Here is a 21,693-nt window from a genome sequence, read left to right on the forward strand (position 1 = left end):
CTCTTAACTGCTAGGTTACCTGCTGCACTTGTTGCACTTTGTAGCATTTGAGCAAAGCCTAACCCTTTTTCCTAACCATAACCTCATTCTCCTATCCCGCTTAGTTCTCCAACCTGACACATGAATTATCTTAACCTGCTATTTTAATTATCCTAACCTGCTACATTAGTTCTCCTAACCTTCTACTTTAGTTGTCCTAACCTGCTATTTTAGTTCTAACCTCCTTTAATAATGATCCTAACCTGCTAGAACAAGGAAGTAGCCAGGAGCCAATAGAAGAGGTGACAGGGCTTCCCTGGGTGTTTCAAACCGGTGCAGTTCAGAGGATGCGGGTCGCAGTCAGACCATATTGTAGATAGGTATTTGCGCCGCCCCCTCCATGTATCAACCAACATCATAATAATGTGGTAGGAGAAATAGGGGGGATTTGGAGGGATGATCATGCATATCTATCCGGTTGTTTTGGTGAATTATCACTTTTGTCAATTCCAAAGAATAAACTACCAATACTTTAGCACCATAGTCAAATATCTAACACTTATCTTCAGCGGCAGACCTCACCCAGGCCAATAAATATTGCTGTTAACAGATCTGCTTGTTACGTAACCATAATGGATGGTAAGGCTTGGGAAGGAGAGAGGAAGGGGTGTTGTGACAGAAGGTGAGCATCTGATCTGAGAGAGGAGAGTATGTGTGGAGAAATGCAGGAGTCTTGACTGTACCTGCCGTTCCTGTGATTTTCTGCCCCAGGTCTCAGAAGGCTTGGGGGCTGGAGGGGGGACAGGTGGGGGAGACAGTAGAAGTTTTGAGACCTTTAGTTGTTGGGAAGAGGGGTGTAGAAAGGTCTGATCTGCAGCCACTCTGAACATGGCCACGGTGGGTTGGTGTCACGAAAGATGCTACAACAGCATCATTAGTGTATTTCTTCATCAATGTGATTGAAAACCTCACCATACAGGGTACACCTTTGCTTATTTTTTATCATGTATTAAAAACTAGGTAAACATTTGCGTGCATTTGTCACACCCTGGCCAAGACATGCTGTGACAACTCAATTCAGTACAATAGTCACTTTACCACTACCTACATGTACAAATTACCTTGATTAACCTGTACCCCCGCACATTGACTCAGTACCCCCTGTCTACAGCCTCTTATTTCAGTGTTATTTTAATTTTAATTTCTTTAGTAACTAATTTCTTAACTCTTTCTTGAACTGCATTGTTGGTTAAGGGCTTGTAAGTAAGCATTTCACAGTAACTTCTACACATGTTGTATTTGGCGCGTGTGACAAATCAAATTTGATCTACACACCCTAGGTTTACACCAAGCGCATAGGGGCCACTGAATAACTCATAGCACAGACCACACCGGTTGTTTTAGAATGGGCTTGAGTGGCAGTACATGGAATGAAAGTCTGAGACAGGTCACAGTTCATTTCTCACTCCCAATTTCAGCTTCCCTAAACCAAGTTAACTCTACCCAGAGAGGAAGAGACAAAGAGAGAGGGTTTAAACTCCCGTCAAACTCGGTCCACAATAAGCAGACCACCTGCCTTCCCGCTTTTTGGACGACTCCCATTGTCAGCCCAGAGACAAGATCATCTTGTCATATATACAGTATTGCTGCTCTACCTTAGCAACAAAATTAAGAGAGGATATAACACAAAACAACCAAATCAAACAAAAACAGGTTTGTGTGCAGGGAATGCATTTCATCTTTAACTCAGATCATCATTCCTCAAATCACACTTCTCTTTGCAAAACCAAGGCTTCAAAGGCACTCTGCCAGAACCTTCACTAACCGTCGCTTCCCCCTAAGTAGCCACACCTCAAACAAACTGAACAAGCGTTATGAAGAGACAGGGGAAAACCAGTCAGTCAATCACATGTTTCAACGAATCAGTTAACAAAGACTCAATTAGGAGCACCTGGGCCAGTGCATGCACAGTAATAATAGGGCATTCGTCACACTGGTGACCACTTTTCGTCCAGTCATGAGAGAAGAACTAACGTCAAAGGCAGTGGTTTCCACTAACTTGGTAGTTTGACCAATCACATCACATCAGATATTTTTCAGATCATCAATCAGATTTGGGCTGCCTGTGTAAACACAGGCAATGCCAGAGAGCCAGGTAAGATGATATGATGTGCCTCAAAAACCGATCAGGTTAAAAAGCACACAAACCATTCAGCAGGTAAGAGTATGACAACTACCCCCAGGCATGATTCACTAATCCCCAAACAAACATGTACTAATCTGTTTCAACCATTCAGAAGGAGATACTATCTTCCACTTTCTCAGTTCCCACAATGTAGGTGTTTTCGTGACTTCTCTACCTAATATGGTTAGAGGGCCAGAGAACGAGTGAGAAAGAGAGCGGTAGGGAGGTGTGGTTCATTGTTTGTTCTGTGGTGTCAAGTTACTTTTACAACCCTGTTATTACCCCATCCCCCTCTCCTCTCCTTCAATCAGCCTGGCATCAAAGATGAACAGATAAGCTACAGAGGGCAGGTGTGTTGCAACTAAAGTGAAAGAGAACTGGAGAAGGGTAGAGGGCAGTGCGAACGGCCCAGTACATTACCGGAGCGCCAAGTCTAGGTCCAAGAGGCTTCTAAACAGCTTCTAACCCCAATCCATAAGACTCCTGAACTTCTAGTCAAATGGCTACCCAGACTATTTGCGGTGCCCCCCGCTACTCTCTGTTGTCATTTATGCATAGTCACTTTAATAACTCTACCTACATGTACATACTACCTCAACCGGTGCCCCCGCACATTGACTCTGTACTGGTACCCCCGCACATTGACTCTGTACTGGTACCCCTGAATATTGACTCTGTACTGTGCCTGTACTGGTACCCCCTGAATATTGACTCTGTACTGGTACCCCCGCACATTGACTCTGTACTGTACTGGTACCCCCCCTGAATATTGACTCTGTACTGGTACCCCCTGAATATTGACTCTGTACTGGTACCCCCCGCACATTGACTCTGTACTGGTACCCCCTGAATATAGCCTCGCTATTGTTATTTTACTGCCGCTTTTTAATTACTTGTTACTTTTCTCTCTTATTCTTATCCATATATTTTTTTAAACTGCATTGTTGGTTAGGGGCTCGTAAGTAAGCATTCCACTGCAAGGTCTACTGCACCGGTTGTATTCGGTGCATGTGACTAATACAATTTGATTTGAAAGAGTCACCAGCCACCACTGACACATGAACATATGGTATATACTTATTACATATGGTATCTGCAGTTTAGTTCAACTGCAGGGGAGAGATATTATGCAGGTAGATTACCTGAGATTAACACCAGTCATCTTGATAACACCAACCAGATTTACAGGTTAAATGTAAGGAGGAATTTGTCTGTCATACAGTAGTTCACTTCACAGTATTATTTGGGTGTGTGTGTGTGTGTCACTTCACTCTTAATATCCTGTTAGTCAATTTTGTACGACCACAGTGCATGGTTTGATGTAACATCCTGTCATCAGCTTCTGGACAACATAGGACAAAACAGGTTAGAAAGTGTCATGGGACTGTTCACGTTAGTGGCTTTAACATCCCATGTAGAGGTATTAGTGCAGTGGGACTACACATAACAATGCAATGAAATCCTCCAGAGAGAAGATCATGCTATATCACTTTCACAAGCATCCAAAGACTGTTATTGGAAGGAATGTCCAGTCATGTAATGTGGTTGAGTGATTTCACTGAGGGGGAACTGCAGACGCTGCACCCAGGGATGTGGAGCTGGGGTGGAGTGAGAGGGTGCATGGATAATTTGGAAGCCGCTTCTGGACGTGTTTCTGCACATCCTCCTCTGCTGTGTAGAGAGAGAGAGAGAGGGAGGTGTGGCGCTGGCAAACTATGATGATTCAGTAGAGTAGTGTTGGGGTTCTCATCACGTTGAATGAACAGGGCTCCCTCCTGTGGACAACTTCAGAAACTACAGGTACAGTAAAAGTAAAGTTACAGGAGAAATCCTCTCCACTACCTGTTATAAAATAAAAACAAATGTTTGCATTATAATTTAGATTTATTATTCAGTATGCATTTTAACATTTCTTTAAATTGAAATGACATCCCATACCATCCTGTCTCCATAGGGCATCTTAAGGAAGATGCAAATAAAAACAAACCTCCTTTCCAACCAAGGAATTATTCTTTATATTCATCAGTGCAAAATAGCAAAACCCAAGCTAATAAGAAAGGACAGTACAGTTCATTATTCATGTCCGTAATTAGAATTTTCCATTAGGATTTTTTGTTCAGTGATAAAAAAAAGGCTTTAAAAAAAGCCAGTGGTAAAGCAAAACAAATAAATACAACTAAATTGGCAACAAACAAAAAACATTCAGTGCACATTTGAATGGATTTAGGAAGGACTTCTCAGGCGAAAAGAGTCCCAAGTTTTGCAGCAGAAAAACAGACATAAATATGTATATAATAAATCATTTCTATGAGTTAACAGGTGTAAAGTATGTATCATGTGTATATATAGTTATTACTAAGATTAGACTGAATTATTCTGTGACCATTTGAGGGCAGGGGTGTCAAACTCAATTCATGGAGGGCCTAGTTTCTGCAGGTTTTTGGTTTTTCCTTTCAATTAAGACCTAGACAACCAAGGTGAAGGGAGTTCTTTACTAATTAGTGACCTTAATTCATCAAGTAAAAGGAAGGAGCGAAAACCCACAGACACTTGGCCTTCGTGGAATGAGTTTGACACTTGTTGGTTAGGGAGTACACAGGACCCCATGCAAGCATTAGGCAAGTAGGGAGAGGCGGGGGGTTTCTATACTAAAAGGTCCATTGGCAAAGTCTCCCCTCCATCATTTTTAAACGGTTAAATTCAGGTTGAAAAGGCATTGTTATTCTCTGCTTGAAACAAGCAGCATACAGTAGTAGCAAGCATGGTGGAAACCATTGACACACACCTCTCCTCTACACATTTTCACTTCCCTACTTCAACATCCAATAATGTACACTGAACAAAAATATAAAATGCAACATGTAAAGTGTTGGTCCCATGTTTCATGAGCTGAAATAAAAGATCCCAGACATTCTTAATACGCACAAAAAGCCTCTCCAATTTTGTGCAAAAATTGGTTTAAAATCTCTTTTAGTGAGCATTTCTCCTTTGCCAAGATAAACCATCCACCTGATAGGTGTGGCATATCAAGAAGCTGATTAAAAAGCATGATCTTACACAGGTGCACCTTGTGCGGGGGACAATAAAAGGCCAGTAAAATGTGCAGTTTTATTACAAAACACAATGCCACAGATGTCTCACGTTTTGAGGGTGTGTCCAATTGGCATGCTGACTGCAGGAATGTCCACCAGAGCTGTTGCCAGATCATTTAAAATGTCAATTTCTGTACCATAAGCCGCCACCAATGTTTTTGTGAATTTGGCAGTACGTCCAACCGGCCTCACAACCGCAGACCACGCCAGTCAAGGGCCTGAACATCCGGCTTCTTCATCTGCGGGACCGTCTGAAACCAGACACCCTGACAGTTGGTGAAACTGAGGAGTATTTCTGTTTGTAATAAAGTCCTTTTGTGGGGAAGAACTTATTCTAATTGGCTGGTCCTGGCCCCCCAGTGGGTGGACCTATGCCCTCCCTGGCTGCTCCCCTGGCCAGTCATGTGAAATCCATAGATTAAGGCCTAATGAATTTCAATTGACAGATTTCCATATGAACTAACTCCCTAACACTTTTGAAATTGTTGCATGTTATCTTTATATTTTTTGTTCAGTATACATCAGTCTTTCTACCGTTTGTGTGCAGCAGCGGTTTTGTACCTCATTTCTTTAGCAGTCTTTTACATCTCTCTCTCAATTCAACATCAATACTACTACTAGCAAATAAATCGTAAGGACACACACCTCTCTCCAACTTCCATCCACGTAATACCCATGTGTGTCTGAACAGAGAACAGTGTACCGTCAATGATAATCTCTCCTGATTATGGACAGACAGGACATGCAGACAGACAGTCTGAATAGGGCCAAAGCATTGGAGCTCAAAGCTTTAAAGAGACCAGGTGTTTAACTTCAACCAAGTACTAATGTGTTCCCTGTGGTATGAGGGACACCCTTTAGTCACCCCAATAAAAGTATTTCAGCTTTGGCAGGAGTGGAGTGGTGGGAGGGAAACAGAGTGGTGGGGTCCCAGTCGAGTCCATCTTCAGATTGGAGAGGGTCCATTCATGGTCCAAGGGCTTCCGGGTTAAGGGTCAGGGGTTAGAGCGGGGCTCTCCATCACTGTTCCTGGAGAGCTCTCCTGTAGGTTTTCAACCCTTGATGTAACTAACCTGATTTATTTGATAAACCAGCTAATTATTAGAATCAAGCGTGGTAGATTAGGGTTGAGGAAAAAAAATAAGTATTTAAGCTACAGTAGCTACAGAAATTGCCCCACATCCAACTCTCATCTTCCACCTCTTAGTTTTTGGACCCAGAGCCTGTCTCTTTCTCCTTTTTCCTCTCCTCCTGTCAGCAGTCGGAGAGCTCGGAGTAGGTGTTGGAGTCACCTTCTGTTTTCCTCCGCTGGCGGACTGACTTCTCCTCATCCTAGAGGAACAACACACAGACAGTCACTACTAACAGCAGGGTGTGTGAGTGTGTGAGTGAGAGTCTATGATGTCTGTGTGTTACACGTACTGCCTGGAAGACTCCGTTCTGGCCCCACTCTCCGGGGGAGAGGTCATCGAGTTCCTGTTCCCCCTCTTCCTCCTCCTCCTCCTCTTCCTCCTCCTCTTCTTCTCTCACCGTGTCCATCCCGTCCTCCTCATACTCTGTCAGGCAGTCCGACTCGTCCCCCGCTGTGGGACACACAGACACAGTTATGCACTATGAAAGAGACCAGCCATAAGGTAGCACAAGCAACAAGACTGAAGATTGCCACGTGATGCACTACATGACCAAAAGTATGTGGACACCTGCTCGTCAAAGATCTCATTCAAAAATCATGGGCATTGATATGGATTTGTGCCCCCCCCTTTACGGCTATAACAGCCTCCACTATTCTGGGAAGGCTTTCCACTAGATGTTGGAACGTTGCTGTGGGGATTTGCTTCCGTTCAGCCACAAGAACATTAGTGAGGTCGGGCACTGATGTTGGGCGATTAGGCCTGGCTCGCAGTCGGCATTCCAATTCATCCCAAAGGTGTTTGATGGAAACCATGGAAACCCATTTCATGAAACTCCAGACGAACAGTTCTTGTGCTGATGTTGCTTCCGGAGGCAGTTTAGAACTCGTCGTGAGTGTTGCAACTGAGTACAGACGATTTTTCCGCGCTTCAGCCCTCGGCGGTCCCGTTCCGTGTGATTGTGTGGCCTACCACCTCGCGGCTGAACCGTTGTTGTGCTTAGATGTTTCCACTTCACAATAACAGCACTTACAGTTGACCGGGGCAGCTCTAGCAGGGCAGAAATTTGACAAACTGACTTGTTGGAAAGGTGGCATCCTATGACGGTGCCACGTTGAAAGTCACTGAGCTCATCAGTAAGGACATTTTACTGCCAATGTTGGTCTGGAGACTTTATACACCTGTCAGCAACGGATCTGGCTGAAATAGCCGAATCCACTAATTTGAAGAGGTGTCCACATACTTTTGTATATATAGTGTCTCTCTCCATGTATATTCTGTTGTAAAGGAGCTACAATTTAAGTAAAGATACATTCAATATTTTTTAAAGGTGACCAGGGCCTGTATTCACAAATCGTCTCAGAGTAGGAGTGCTGATCTAGGATCTTTCCAAATAAATCTTATTCATTATGATCTGAAAGGCAAACCCGATTCTAGATCAGCAATCCTAATCTGACAGGCTTCATGGACACTGGCTCTGGAGCAGTGATTATTATTTGATTGCAGGACACTTGGAAGAGTCAGGACACGGTAAAGAGGGAAACCGAGAGGAAGGGGAAACGCTCAAACCCTTATCGACGTTGCTAGTAGGGTTACTGCTCGACCAGACTTCGGTACATTTTCCACTTTATAATAGCCTCTTACCCTCAGCAGCATCAGCGTCGGGATCGACGTAGGTCTGGACCGGCTCAATCCTGGACACGATCTCAGCCAGGTCAGTGAAGTCTGAACCTGGACACGTACAGGACTGGAATATAAACAAGATAATGTCATTATGTTAACGAGAACGTTAGAATTAATGTAAAATGTAATAACGAACACAGCTTAAAACAAGATAATGTCATTATGTTAACGAGAACGTTAGAATTAATGTAAAATGTAATAACGAACACAGTTTAAAACAAGAGAATGTCATTATGTTAACGAGAACGTTAGAATTAATGTAAAATGTAATAAAGAACACAGCTTAAAACAAGAGAATGTCATTATGTTAACGAGAACGTTAGAATTAATGTAAAATGTAATAAAGAACACAGCTTAAAACAAGAGAATGTCATGGGAATGTTGTAATAACGTTAGGTAAATATTATGTTAGAAGGTCATAATGTAAAGACGGTTATAATAACGTTATAGAAATGTAACTATGTGTTAATGTAAAGTGGAGCAGCTGTGAGATGGTGAATGTAAAGTTTGTGACGTGTGTGTGTGTGTGTGTGTGTGAGACTCACGTCCGTCTTGGTCTTGCTGTCGTTGTAGTCTGCCGAGCGGTGGTCCTTGAGCATGTTGTCGATGATGTCACCACGGGCCCAGCCGGTGAAGAGCAGCTTGCCGTGCTGGTAGCCCACATCCTGACAGACAGAGAGGACAGGTTAGCCTGGGGTAACAGACCATATGGTACACTAACAAGCTACTGTAGCAATAGAGTCTGGTGGAGACCAAGCTACAAAGATGGTCTTTTACCGTGTTATTTAGCTATGAACAGGAGACTGTATTTTACCAAACTTCAAGTCAGCTGTTATCTAACATTTTATTTTCTCTAACAATTACATTAAAAAAAGAGATCATGAATGTAAAATACATTTTGAACATATCCCAGAGCCTGCATAAGGAGACGAGACAGAGAGAGGTGTTGAGAAGGAATTGTGGAACTCACGTAGATCTCATCAAACTTGCCGAAGTCCATTGTCTTGAAGCGGTCGATGGGTGGTCTGATGTACTCACAGTAGGCACTCTTCTTCACCACTTCCAGCTGACGTACACACGACACATAGGCCAGCCTGGACTGGATCTCTGCCATGTCTGGAACCTGGGTGGGTATAGACGATAGGGTGTGAGAATGTGTGAGTGTGCATGGAAGTGTGCGCGTGTCGTTGTATGGGGTCATTTGCATTGATCATCATACCTTCACTTTCTCTGCCCAGGGGTTGATCCGTTTCCACAGCAACCACCAGCCCGACAGGCTGTCGCCGTAGTTACAGAGGTCCGTCTCGTCCTGGCTACCTACGTCGATGGCGATGACAGTCTTGGCGCCCATGTTCCTTGCGATGTCCGCTGTGGGACGTCACGTTGTGACACACACACAGACACGAGCCGGCAGCAGGGACAATAAGGAAAACCCAGTCTGGGGTTATTGTGGTTCTCTCCTAATAGGAACGTTGTCCTTCATATACTTTATTACCATATTCAAACTCACTCCACCAGAAACAGACATCCCAATTGGCTGGATTATCAACTGGATAATCACATCAAACTTCATTTCATTTCCAGTTGTATACAGTGCATCTACTTATATCGCCCTACTGCACCTCAACATTTTTTCTGATGGTTCCAATGTTTGGGTGAATTCTTATCTCCACGTTTTGTTCACTCCTGCATCGTTGATAGTGCAGCCTTGGTGTGTGTTTATGGTAAGAGTCCCAGACAGGGTTTGAGACTAAGTAACCCTGTGAAGGGTACAGGTCTCACCAGTACACTCCACAGTGTTGACCCAATGTGTTCAAGGAACTGGCAGGCAGCCTAGCGGTTTCAAGTGTTGGTCTAGTAAACCAAAGGTCGCCGGTTCGAATCCCTGAGCCGAATAAAAATCAGTCAATGTGTCCTTGAGCAAGGCACTTAACCCTCATTTCTTCTGTAAGTTGCTCTGGATAACAGCGTCTGCTAAATGACAAAAATGTAAAAAATTAACCACGCCTAAATTTTGAAGAGTTTAAAAACGTATCATTAGCGTTAGTTCTATGGGTACTAGCTATCTAAATCCATCATAAACATTAGATGGTGGCTATGGCATTGCGCCTCTTCTGCCTTTTAGAATGTGAGACTAGTCATTGCTTTATCCCGATAGACACTGGGTCCAACTCTGTGGGTGTGTCCACCCAAATCATCAAATAATCACACGTATTGTAGACCTCGAAGCCACCCAACCATGTGGCACAAACCACAAGGAGATTACACATCTAAATAAACCTAAAATCACCCAAAATAGAGAAGGATGATGTTCAACTTCATCAGGTTTGTGAAACATGGTTTTATGTTTCATTATTTTTCTTCTGCACGCTACAATGCCGACCTCCAAGAGGAGATAACAGTAACATAGTAGAAGAGACATTTGAGTAGCATGCAGAACTTTTTGTTTATTTTTCCCCCAAGTTGTCTTTTTTCCCCAGCTGGAATGCAACAGGCAATCAATACATCCATCTGGTAGAACTCCCAAATTGGTAACATCCTATTGAATACCAGTTTGTTGAGGGACATGATACTGCGTTTCGTATTCAAACTGGAAGGGAATGTACTGTCAGAGCCGACTGGTGTCTAGTAAGTCACTGATTTAGAAGCATGGGCTTTTGTTGTGTTTTATGGAATTGAGAACGCTAACTATATACCGTTTTTAAGTTGCCTAAATCACAACTCTATCAACACCCCAATAATTTGAGGAATACGGTATGCCCCGCCCATTTAGATGTTCTCAGCCAGTAAGACACCAGGAAGCCTGACTGACAGACACATAGCATTCTGAAACTCTGTTGATTTAGTGCTGATTTAAAAAGCTTGTGGATACTGGACAATGGGATACTTTGTACCGCCAGTGTCCACCATCACTAACACACTTGATGCTCTGTGTTGTATTTTCTCCCATCTGATAGGAAAGATTTATCCTGAGCTGAAAGCATGTTACAGACCAATTTCAAATACACTATGGGGTTCATTTACATATTTGTTTTCCCCCTCAGTCAATTGCCTCTATGGCTATATTTTGAAAAGATTGTTGGCAAATTAAATTTTGACAATGGAAATGACTTGAATGCTCATTCCCGCTGCTCAGATGGTAGAAAAAGCAACTGAATTCAGTCAAACTGTCCTCTTCACTATCGTCAATGACAGCCCCGACCCATGGATGATCTCTCAACCCCCCCCAACTAAAATAACTCTGAAAATGTCCTACTACCCCTTCCCTCCTGCCTCTTTCCTGTTCTCCTCCTCATCTACTTGCCTGGCAGGTTGTTGATGTAGCCCCCGTCCATAAGCAAGTTGCCATCTTTGGGGTCGCAGAGGGGCGGCAGGTACCCTGAGAGGGTCATGCTCGCCCTCACATAGCGCCACAGTGACCCTGTGAGCCACACCCAGGGGGAGGGAGGGGATAACATCTCAATAATGTTGGCGTAACATCTCAGGTTAGTCATGCGTTTTGGCAGCAGACCACGGCCCCAAACCAAAGGGATGCAATCCCAATTGGTTAACCCAGAGGTGGGTAACCGCCAAAGGGTTAGCCACGGGATGTGAATGTGGTGCTGCTCAACCTCTCAAATCGCTTCTGCATCCCCTGAAACACCTTGCCATGCACAGAGACCTGTGTGTGTGTGTGTGTGTGTGTGTGTGTGTATCAGGTCTAGGCACAGGGGTATGGGTGCAGCCACAGAGTATCAAGGGTTGGTTCGATCTCCAGACTCTGTCCCCAACCACAACCTTATGCTCCCTGTGAGTTAACCCTTGTGAAAGGTTATCGAGCCAAAGTGAAGCTTTTGCTTTTAGAACCATTTATAAAAAGTGGTGTGTTTTACAGCACTTGGTGAAAACATACAAAAAGGGGGAAGAAAACAAAAAAAATATCACCAAAAATACAGGTATGAGGAACCTTTTTAAACCAGGCCTTCAGTTCCCTGACTCCCCACCTAGACACAAGGAGCACTGGAGGTTGGTAGTCTGGTCACAGCATTTGGAGATCTCTCAGACACTAGTGAACATGTTAGGGGCAACCAGCCAGCCCTGCCCAGAGCTGTGGTCCTGTAATACCACTCCGGACCAGCAGAGGGCAGGGGGAGGCTGGGCGCTGCATGGATTGGAAGGAGAAGGAGCACCAGAGGAAGAGAAGGATGCCGCTGTGTGTGGAGTTTGAAGGGGACATACGAGACTGAAGAATTTCAGTGTGGAATCATTGAACTGAACTAGTTCTGGACTTAGAAGTACTAACAAAATGCATAGTCACCATTTTCAGCCCACATTTAATTTGAGGCTTCAATCAAGCCCTTGACTGACAAGAGTGATGGAACTGTATGTTTGTCTATGGGCATTGGTAGGATCCAGAACACTTTTGGCATCTCGCTAGAAAAAGCTAAAGGGAAACGTGTAGCATCAGCAACACTGTCATCAATATATATGTAAAGAGTAAATATATAGATGCGTACAGTACACAGACACATGCACATACATTGACAGGGGGAGGTGTAGCTGCTGGGGGGTACAAATGGTTGACAGAAGCCATTCATAAGCACTGCTCGGTATGACAACATGGGATCAAGCTATGGACGAACGGACAGACAAATAGACACAGAAAAAACTACTACAGACCACAAAACAAAAACATGAAATAGCCTATATGGTGACCTTCTCTGACCTCAACACAAAACCTTTATTTCCCGACACCATAGGATCAGCTTCAAAACCCTGAAGAGAACGCTACATGTTGTGTTCCTATAGCTAGGTCAATACGCAAAAAAGCTACAACCTATGGACCTACACTGACAAACGAGTGACTGAGGCCCAAGCTTTAGAACGTGGGAAACGGCAAGCAGCAAGCTGCGTGGAAAGGCCTCAGGGAAAAGCCTGTGTAACATGCTCAGGAAAAAGCAGGCGAGTGAGTGTACACTTGGTGTGTAGTATACCAGCCAAGTGCAGGAGAACTCGGGAGATGAAGTGGAGCAGCATGGAGAACCAAAAACGGGGAGGGGGTGGGGCACCAAAAGCAGGACCATCATGCACCTCTCTGTCTGACCCATGGATATGTACCTGCATGAGCAGAGCCTCACTGCCAATCCGGAGGCATGGGGAGGGGCTTACTGACACTGGGAGGGCGGGACAAAGCCAATTCGTAACTGTCGTGTGTATGCGTGTGAACTATTGAAGCCAAATTGAATAGAGAAGTATTGGTGTTAAGAATGGGTGGTTCTGGGTGTAGGGGAGCGAAACATTGCATCCCCTCCACTCACACACCGAAATATACACTGTATTATTAGCCTAGCTTTCCTTCCAAACCATGGGTTCCCAATGTCCGACTGGTCAGGTGGGGTTAAGGTGAGACGGAACATGAGGGGGAGGGAGTGGTTGATTGTCGGTTGTTTCAAGGAGCTTAAGGTAGAAGTTGCCCCTAACCCCAGATCTGGGATCAGATGACATAACCCCAATCCTAACATCAACCATCAGGTGGGTGAAAATAATATGACCCTGTATCAGTGGTCAGGAGCAACTTCGACCACTCCTTTTTGGGGTTGAGACGGGTCGGGGTTTGAACTTTGAACTCTGACCTGGGACATTGTTAACATAGCAACCATCCACAAGCAGGTGGCCATCCTTGGGGTCGCAGAGGGGAGGTAAATAGGGGGTGTAGGAGGCACTCGCTCTAACATAGCGCCACAGCGAGCCTGTCAGAATGGAAGATGGAGAGGGGACATCAAACATGGACAAATAGCCCCACGTCACACACAGACAGAGAGAGAGACAAAGGAGAGAGGAGAGATTAGGGTTCCACATTGTCAGAAACGTTCCCAAAGTTCCCGTATTTGTTGGGGAGATTCCAGTTGAAGAATTCCCAATTGATTCTGGGAATCCTCCAAACGGGATTTCTGAAAAACCTGAGAACTTTGGAAAGTTTCCGTAATTTTGTAAAACCTAGGAGCAAGACAGAGCTAGAGATGGCCAGATATAGAGAGAGAGTGAGGGACAGAAAAGAGCAGGAGACAAAAGGGGCAAAACATGTCCAGAACGCTCGACGTATACAACCTAAAAACGTAACACGACCTGAAATTGTATCTGACGTATACAATATAAAACCCTCAGTGAACATGGCCAGGTAACATAACGCAATGTTTCTAGAAGTAAGTAACCAGAGAGGCCAGTCCTAGAAGTAAATACCCAGAGAGGCCAGTCCTAGAAGTAAATAACCAGAGAGGCCAGTCCTAGAAGTAAATAACCAGAGAGGCCAGTCCTAGAAGTAAATAACCAGAGAGGCCAGTCCTAGAAGTAAATAACCAGAGAGGCCAGTCCTAGAAGTAAATAACCAGAGAGGCCAGTCCTAGAAGTAAATAACCAGAGAGGCCAGTCCTAGAAGTAAATAACCAGAGAGGCCAGTCCTAGAAGTAAATAACCAGAGAGGCCAGTCCTAGAAGTAAATAACCAGAGAGGCCAGTCCTAGAAGTAAATAACCAGAGAGGCCAGTCCTAGAAGTAAATAACCAGAGGGGCCAGTCCTAGAAGTAAATAACCAGAGAGGCCAGTCCTAGAAGTAAATAACCAGAGGCCAGTCCTAGAAGTAAATAACCAGAGAGGCCAGTCCTAGAAGTAAATAACCAGAGAGGCCAGTCCTAGAAGTAAATAACCAGAGAGGCCAGTCCTAGAAGTAAATAACCAGAGAGGCCAGTCCTAGAAGTAAATAACCAGAGGGCCAGTCCTAGAAGTAAATAACCAGAGGCCAGTCCTAGAAGCCAGTCCTAGAAGTAAATAACCAGAGGCCAGTCCTAGAAGTAAATAACCAGAGGCCAGTTCTAGAAGTAAATAACCAGAATAACCAGAGAGGCCAGTCCTAGCCAGAGAGGCCAGTCCTAGAAGTAAATAACCAGAGGGGCCAGTCCTAGAAGTAAATAACCAGAGAGGCCAGTTCTAGAAGTAAATAACCAGAGAGGCCAGTCCTAGAAGTAAATAACCAGAGGGGCCAGTTCTAGAAGTAAATAACCAGAGAGGCCAGTTCGAGAACTAAAACAGATAGCACAGACAGGACTGTAGATGACAATTACATTTTTTAAATACAGATAGAAACTAAATAGCATCACAGCATTAATATTACACTGAATTTTAAACTAATAGTTAAAATGGTGTCATCCATTTACTCTCCTAAACCACTCAAAAGGAACCATGAACACCGTAATCATGTATTAGTTCAGAAACCTCATTGGAAAATGGAGACCTGCATACACTGAGTGCACAAGACATTAACACCTGCTCTTTCCATGACATAGACTGACCAGGTGACAGCTATGATCCCTTATTGATATCACTTGTTAAATCCACTTCAAAATCAGTGAAGATGAAGGGGAGGAAAAAGTTAGAGAATGATTTTTAAGCCTTGAGACAGTTGAGACATGGATTGTGTACGTGTGCCAACGGGCAAGACAAAAAAAAAATGTAGGTGCTTTTGAACGGGGTATGGTAGTAGGTGCCAGGCGTACCGGTTTGTGTCAAGAACTGCAACGCTGCTGGGTTTCACGCTCAACAGTTTCCCATGTTTATCACGAATTGTCCACCACTCAAAGGACATTCTGCCAACTTGACACAACGAAGGGAAGCAATGGAGTCAACATGGGCCAACGTACCTGTGGAACGCTTTCAACACCTTGTAGAGTCCAGGACTTGTAGAGTCCAGGACTTGTACAGTCCAGGACTCGACAAATTGAGGCTGTTCTGAAGGCAAAAGGGATGCACCTCAACATTAGGAAGGTGTTCCTAATGTTTTGTACACTCAGTGTATTTCTACTCTTTCCCAGGCTATCAACAGCCACAGTCGTCCTGTTTGGTGTTTTGTTTAGAGCGTAATAATTATTATTAGCTTGGTTAGATAGATAGCAGCCGACAACAAACAAGAAAATGACTACAAAATGCACCAACATTCTCGGAAAAAGGGATCGAGAGAGAGAGAGAGAGAGAGAGAGCGAGTGATAGAGGGAGACCAGTGAAAGAGAGAAGTAAGAGTTAGAAAAAGATGAAAAGGAAGATCCATCTTCAAGCCAGGGAGAGTTAGCTAGCGCACACACACACACACACTATAAATCTGATGCCTATGACCATACTCTAAAAGCCGCCATCTTGCGACTAGCATAACATTTAAAAAATAAAGACTAAATGATGCTACATTTACACAACGTCGAAGAGACTAACATTCATTGGTTGGCTTATGGAAACATGGGGTGTTGCATAAACTAAATAGTGCCACCGCGAAGACAAAGTCCTTTCGTTACGAACGAGCCAACGGTGTAACTTCCTATGTTGGAAAACCCTGAGGTTGGTGTTAAAAAAAAAACGTACTCTGAGCTTCAGAAATTGCGCTCTGGCCATGTGTGAAGTTCTCTAGGTACAGATCTAGGATCAGCTTCCCCTCCCCCAATACTAAACTTAACCATTATTGGGGGAAATACATAACTGACCCAAGATCAGCATCTTGGGGCAACTTCACTCTATTCCTGTGTGTAGCCTCCAGTAATGGGAATTTAGAGCTGTATGAAAGAAAAGCACATTGGGAGAAACTATGGGAAGCGAGGGAGGGATGGAGGGAGAGGCGTAAGGGTGCAGAGGGGTAAAGCAAATGAAGAGTGTTCTGGATCCTACTTGTTGACGCGGACAGGGGTGGAAGCGACTAGCACACTACATCTATAGTACACTAGCCTGGCCCCAGATCTGTTTGTGCCATCTACCCAACAATAACCATAGGAGATGGCATGATGGTAAAACAGATCTGGGACCAGGCTAATAGTAAGCCTATACAGCAGATGGTGAAAGTGTCCCCATATGAGCAAATTAACATTAGGGAAGTCACTGTGGCATGGTTTGTTTGGTGTTGTTTTAAAGACACGTTTTAAACATAAAACAGATGTGAGAAAGGTAGGAGGAATAACCTGAGAAAGAGAGCAATAGAGATGAGCAGTGGGAGTGGACTAGGCTGCGTCAACAGGAAGTGACATTACACTAGGGAGGAGGAAGGTGGTCGGTAAAGAGAGAGGGTTGTAAAGCTTTGCTCTCGCCGTTAGTAAACATGCCAAGTGCAGACAGGCATTGAAGATATGACTGGAGGACCGCACAACCTTATGACACCCCAAATCCAGGATCAAGAAGGACCCATTTGCTACATTTGCCTATGTGGCCTAAAATCAGTACATAAATAACATGAAACAATATAGGTTACTTTCTTTAAATGCCTTTGCTCTTACAAACTAGTGGACATTACTGGTGATAACGAATGCATGCAACATGTACTAAGACTGGATTTGGGGGAGGGGGTATGTTTCCTTCCACAAGCCAAAAGGTGTGGCCTTTGACCCCAAGCGGTCAGCAGGGGTCGTACCCCCAGCGTCTAGGTATATTTTAGCTACAGTTAGTGGTAGTGCATTTCTCACTCAGTCAGTCATCACATACATACACAATCCATATATTAAGTGTCAGTCAGTCAGTCAATGGAAAAACATATTAAACAAGCAGGGAACAGAGGATGTTGCTCTAGCATACCAGCTGTATGACCTCCCGATTAGTATTATACATCTGAAACGCATGCAGAATCTAACCAATTGATCTAAAACGCCAAATTATAACCCCACCTAGGTATTTTAAGATGAATGCACTAACTAAGTTGCTCTGGATAAGAGAGTCTGCTAAATGACTAAAATAAAATAAAAATGTAAAATGTACAATAGAGGGGCTGGGATTTTAGTCCCATAACCCATTCTCTGATACAGTAAAACCAGGGCGTTCTAATCTAAATGATCTAGCTGTTATCGTCAAACGCCGAATGACATTAGGAATGAATGATCATGTCAATCCCACGTTAGTTCTCGGGCATATTGGGCCGTACCAGCGTGAGTGGATTGAGTTAAATAGCGTTACATATGGAGTATATATCTAAATAAAATACACATCTAACGTGTGTGTGTGTCTGACTGCTTGAGAGTTTTCCTAACAGCTATCCAATTGCTACTCAAAATTGCGTAGAACTAGGACAATTACTTCTGTAGTGCGGTCAAGACAACTTCGAAATCTAGTCGTCCATTTCTAAACAGCGATAGAGCAGAGAGAAGGAGGGGCCAGCGGTTAGCTGCCTGTCACTCACCGTCTTGGTGCACACGCATGGCGGACGCCGTGATGTCAGTAGTCACATTGAAGTAGGGCAACCACAGGTCCTGATGGTTACAAAGACCACACATTCCATATGAATTGGAATAAGGAACATTCAGAGGGATATATATTATGTAGAACAAATATGCCTCTCCAAAATGTGGAGTAGGTATCAACGTCAGCTCTATTCAAGACATCTCTATCTGCAACTGTTCACAAGGTTTGCCGACTGAACCTAGCCCAGTTTCCTTCACAGACAGACATCTCTAGTAGCACTGACAGACAGTGTGACCTCTCACCTCAGCCTGCTTGTCCTGGAACACTTTGGAGATGCTGGTGTTGAAGGCGGCGCCGGTGAACATTGAGGTGATGGGATAGGTCAGGTCAAGGATGGTTTTGAATACGGAGTTCATCGCCTGTAGGGAGGGAAGGAAGGAGGTTAATAATGAGCGTGTCTGATGTCGACATTTCAGTCGGAACCGCACAGAATCACTGATCCACACTGATCCACAAATCAACACGAGTGATTCTGTGTCTCGCCGTGCTCAAACTGATCCCCTCTAATACACTACACATGTCACCTGACAAAGGAATGTGCCAAATAGGAACAAGAGAAGTGCATGATGGTATAGCGGAGGGAGGATCAGACCTTGGACCACTCGCGGGCTCTCTGCTTGGTGCGCACCGCACTCCTCTCCTCGGCGTACAGCGCCCCGATGAACGACCCGATGGACGTCCCGCCCACGATGTCGATGGGAATCCCTGCCTCCTCCATGGCCTTGATCACTCCCACGTGGGAGCAGCCTCTGCAAGAGTGACAGGGACAACAACCAATCAGAGAGAGTAGGAAACTCACTCTGTTTGAGGACTGCATTTCTTCCACTTCTTTCATTAATTTGAAAAGATCCAAAAGAACCTGACTAATTCGAGACTACAGATACCCTGAAGGACATTTGATGTTACAAGAAATCTTGATAATAATCAACAGAAGACTGGACTTCTCATGCAAAGAGCTGTGGTCCCATGACTGTCATTGAAAACATGCATTTGATGATGTGGAGTAAAGCATGTACTACTTGATCATCTACAATCGAGAGTCTAGCACAAAAGAGAGTCCACTGACCTGGCACCTCCTCCTCCCAGCACCAGAGCGATGCTGTTCCCAGTCAGTACCCGGGCCAGCCGAGAGAAATCACTGTGTCTGTCCGCAGTCTTCTCACACACCTTCTCATACACCTCCCTCTGCCCGCACACACACACACGCACGCGCACACACACACACACACGTTGATTTCAGATGATAATCTGAACAATTTGTAGGCTTCCATGCGCTAGAGACGAGAGCTTGTCCAACCATTCAGACTTGGGCCTGGTTAGCGACAGTTGCTATCCACCGAAGCGCTGTAAGTGGTTGGTAAGCTTGTCAATGGATCATTTCCCCAAGACGACCTGGGCTGGGATTCCTAAAGCCTTTGTAGCTAAAGCACTATGTTATTTCTCTTGAAAACCAAAACTCGTGTTATTCATAGAACAGCAAAGGGCTTCATTTTGAGCCGTCACTCGGTGCAAGAGAAAACAAAAAAAGATATAGATTGGATGAAGAGGACATGCTCAACAGGCTATTAAAGTATCCATAAAACCTTTGCTTGCAAACAGACTAGCCTCCTCTCTTACCACATCGTCAGAGCTCTCTTTACAACCGTCCTCATCCTCAATCTAACGGAGGAACACAATCAGATGTGTGCAAAGGTCGGTGTGTAACGAATGCATAAACGAATGAAAGAAAAGCACAACAAAAAAAACGAACGAAAGTTAGAAAGAAGTCATGGCATCTCCCCAGGGAGTCGCACCAGTTTTGAGGGGCTGCGCCGTGAGAAGACCCGGCGGGGGCAGCGGAGGTGGAGGTGTCCGGAGCACCAGCTCCTCATGTTGAGCCACTCTACGGTCCTGGAGGGCCCCGAGCCGTCCTCTTTATGGAGCAGCACCAGCTGTTTCAGGGCCCTCACCGCAGTGTTCTCCAACATCTGCTCTAACTAGAGCGAGCGAGCGAGAGAGAGAGAGAGAGAGGCATGGTTAGATACAGTACTAAGGATAAGATGCAGTCATAACTACACTGTTTTAAAAAAAAATCTCTACAAATAAGCTTAAATATGAGGTTCATGTATAATTTCACAACGAAAGTTTTAAATTGAACAAATAAATGTAACGCGGCAGCTTGTAAGTAGAGTAGCTTCATAGGTCAACCAATCCTCCAAACATAGAGCCCAAATCAACCTCCAGCTCTTCACCCCATCCCTCCTACCTGTCCCAGTGCAGGTTCCTGTTCCCCCAGGCCCACGATGAGGATGCAGTCAGCCTGTCTGATGCAGCGCTGGGTCCAGGGAGTCATACTGCTGTCTGTCTGGTACAGGACTATCCTGTTGATGTCCTCCTGCTGGGCCAGCCAGCCAGACAGACGGTACTCGTGGATACTGTTGCGAGGGGAGAACGAGAGTTTAGAACAACCAACTGGTATGGATACTGCAGAGGGAGAGAGGAAGAAGAGAGGATAAAAAAACAGACCTATCCAGAGCGGAGGCCCCCAGTCGCTCTCTGATGATGTCACTGGTCAGCAGCAGGGTAGGTCCTACACGTCAAGGACAAATAGAAATGTGTCTAATATTTCAGAGAGAACAATTTATGTATATAAAATTGAATATCACGGTCGCTCAATGTAACAACTTAGTTAAGGAACAGAATAGAACAACTTTATTGTCCACAGAATCTACTCACATTAGGCAGATGTAACTATTGACTAATATGAAACAAGACGTTCAAGTCATAGTAAGGTTTGATTGACAGTTGCTATGCTAGTCTCTAGAGGAGTGTACCTATGGCGCTGAGGGCGTGGCTGAGCTCCAGGTTGAAGGCGTTGATTGGCACCTCGTCACAGATGGGCAGTACGGCCACAGTGGACAGGTTACTGGCCGGGTTGGTGACGTCAGGGCTGGACGCTACGCTGGACAGGCCGAGGGCAGAACCTGGAGAAGTACGGGGTGAGAGAGAGAGGGAGTGTAATACATGGCTTTATCTAGAGGACAAAGAGGGCAAGTGTGTGTATGCATACAGTACATGCCTGTGTACACACTCACCTGAGAATGGTCCGCGGGCCTGTTGCAGGTTCCCCAGGATCTTCTGTCCCAGCAGGTGGATCAACCTGGTGACCACCTGTGGGTACCTCCTCTTGATGTTGTTGAGCGTTCCCTCTGGGAGCTTGACCAGCTCAGTGTCTCTGACCGCGTGGACCGTGGTGGCTCTGGGCTGTCGGGTCAGAGCCTCAACCTGGGGAAAACAGGAGGAGATCGTGAGAGCTCCAAAAACAATGGGATTTAAAAAAGGTATAGTGTCCCCAATGATCTAATACAACCCAAACATACACTATACACACACACAGGTCTAATATAAAT

At 44.8% G+C, this 21,693-nt stretch overlaps 1 protein-coding gene across 5 annotated transcripts in view; it reads right to left on the minus strand.

Annotated features, from left to right (window-relative positions):
• Positions 1-4,029: 4,029 nt before the first annotated feature.
• LOC112230111 (patatin-like phospholipase domain-containing protein 6) overlaps positions 4,030-21,693 on the minus strand; it is a 37,128-nt gene continuing 19,464 nt past the window's right edge. For 2 of the 5 annotated variants that reach the window (XM_042310920.1, XM_042310921.1), the window contains exons 19-35: positions 21,379-21,568; positions 21,118-21,267; positions 20,810-20,873; positions 20,550-20,718; positions 20,098-20,280; positions 19,371-19,489; positions 18,897-19,053; positions 18,547-18,663; positions 18,243-18,312; positions 13,682-13,798; positions 11,374-11,490; positions 9,289-9,437; positions 9,040-9,192; positions 8,615-8,734; positions 8,031-8,133; positions 6,679-6,839; positions 4,030-6,588 (exon numbers count right to left, since the gene is read on the minus strand). In XM_042310920.1, the coding sequence (XP_042166854.1) occupies positions 6,511-6,588; positions 6,679-6,839; positions 8,031-8,133; positions 8,615-8,734; positions 9,040-9,192; positions 9,289-9,437; positions 11,374-11,490; positions 13,682-13,798; positions 18,243-18,312; positions 18,547-18,663; positions 18,897-19,053; positions 19,371-19,489; positions 20,098-20,280; positions 20,550-20,718; positions 20,810-20,873; positions 21,118-21,267; positions 21,379-21,568 (2,217 nt within the window). In that variant the 3' untranslated portion in view covers positions 4,030-6,510. The remainder of the gene's footprint in view (positions 6,589-6,678; positions 6,840-8,030; positions 8,134-8,614; positions 8,735-9,039; positions 9,193-9,288; positions 9,438-11,373; positions 11,491-13,681; positions 13,799-18,242; positions 18,313-18,546; positions 18,664-18,896; positions 19,054-19,370; positions 19,490-20,097; positions 20,281-20,549; positions 20,719-20,809; positions 20,874-21,117; positions 21,268-21,378; positions 21,569-21,693) is intronic. The other 3 variants (XM_042310923.1, XM_042310922.1, XM_042310924.1) reach the window with 3 other exon arrangements.

This window comes from Oncorhynchus tshawytscha, linkage group LG32 (genome assembly GCF_018296145.1).
Source record: "Oncorhynchus tshawytscha isolate Ot180627B linkage group LG32, Otsh_v2.0, whole genome shotgun sequence".
In the NCBI taxonomy this organism is placed as follows: domain Eukaryota; kingdom Metazoa; phylum Chordata; class Actinopteri; order Salmoniformes; family Salmonidae; genus Oncorhynchus; species Oncorhynchus tshawytscha.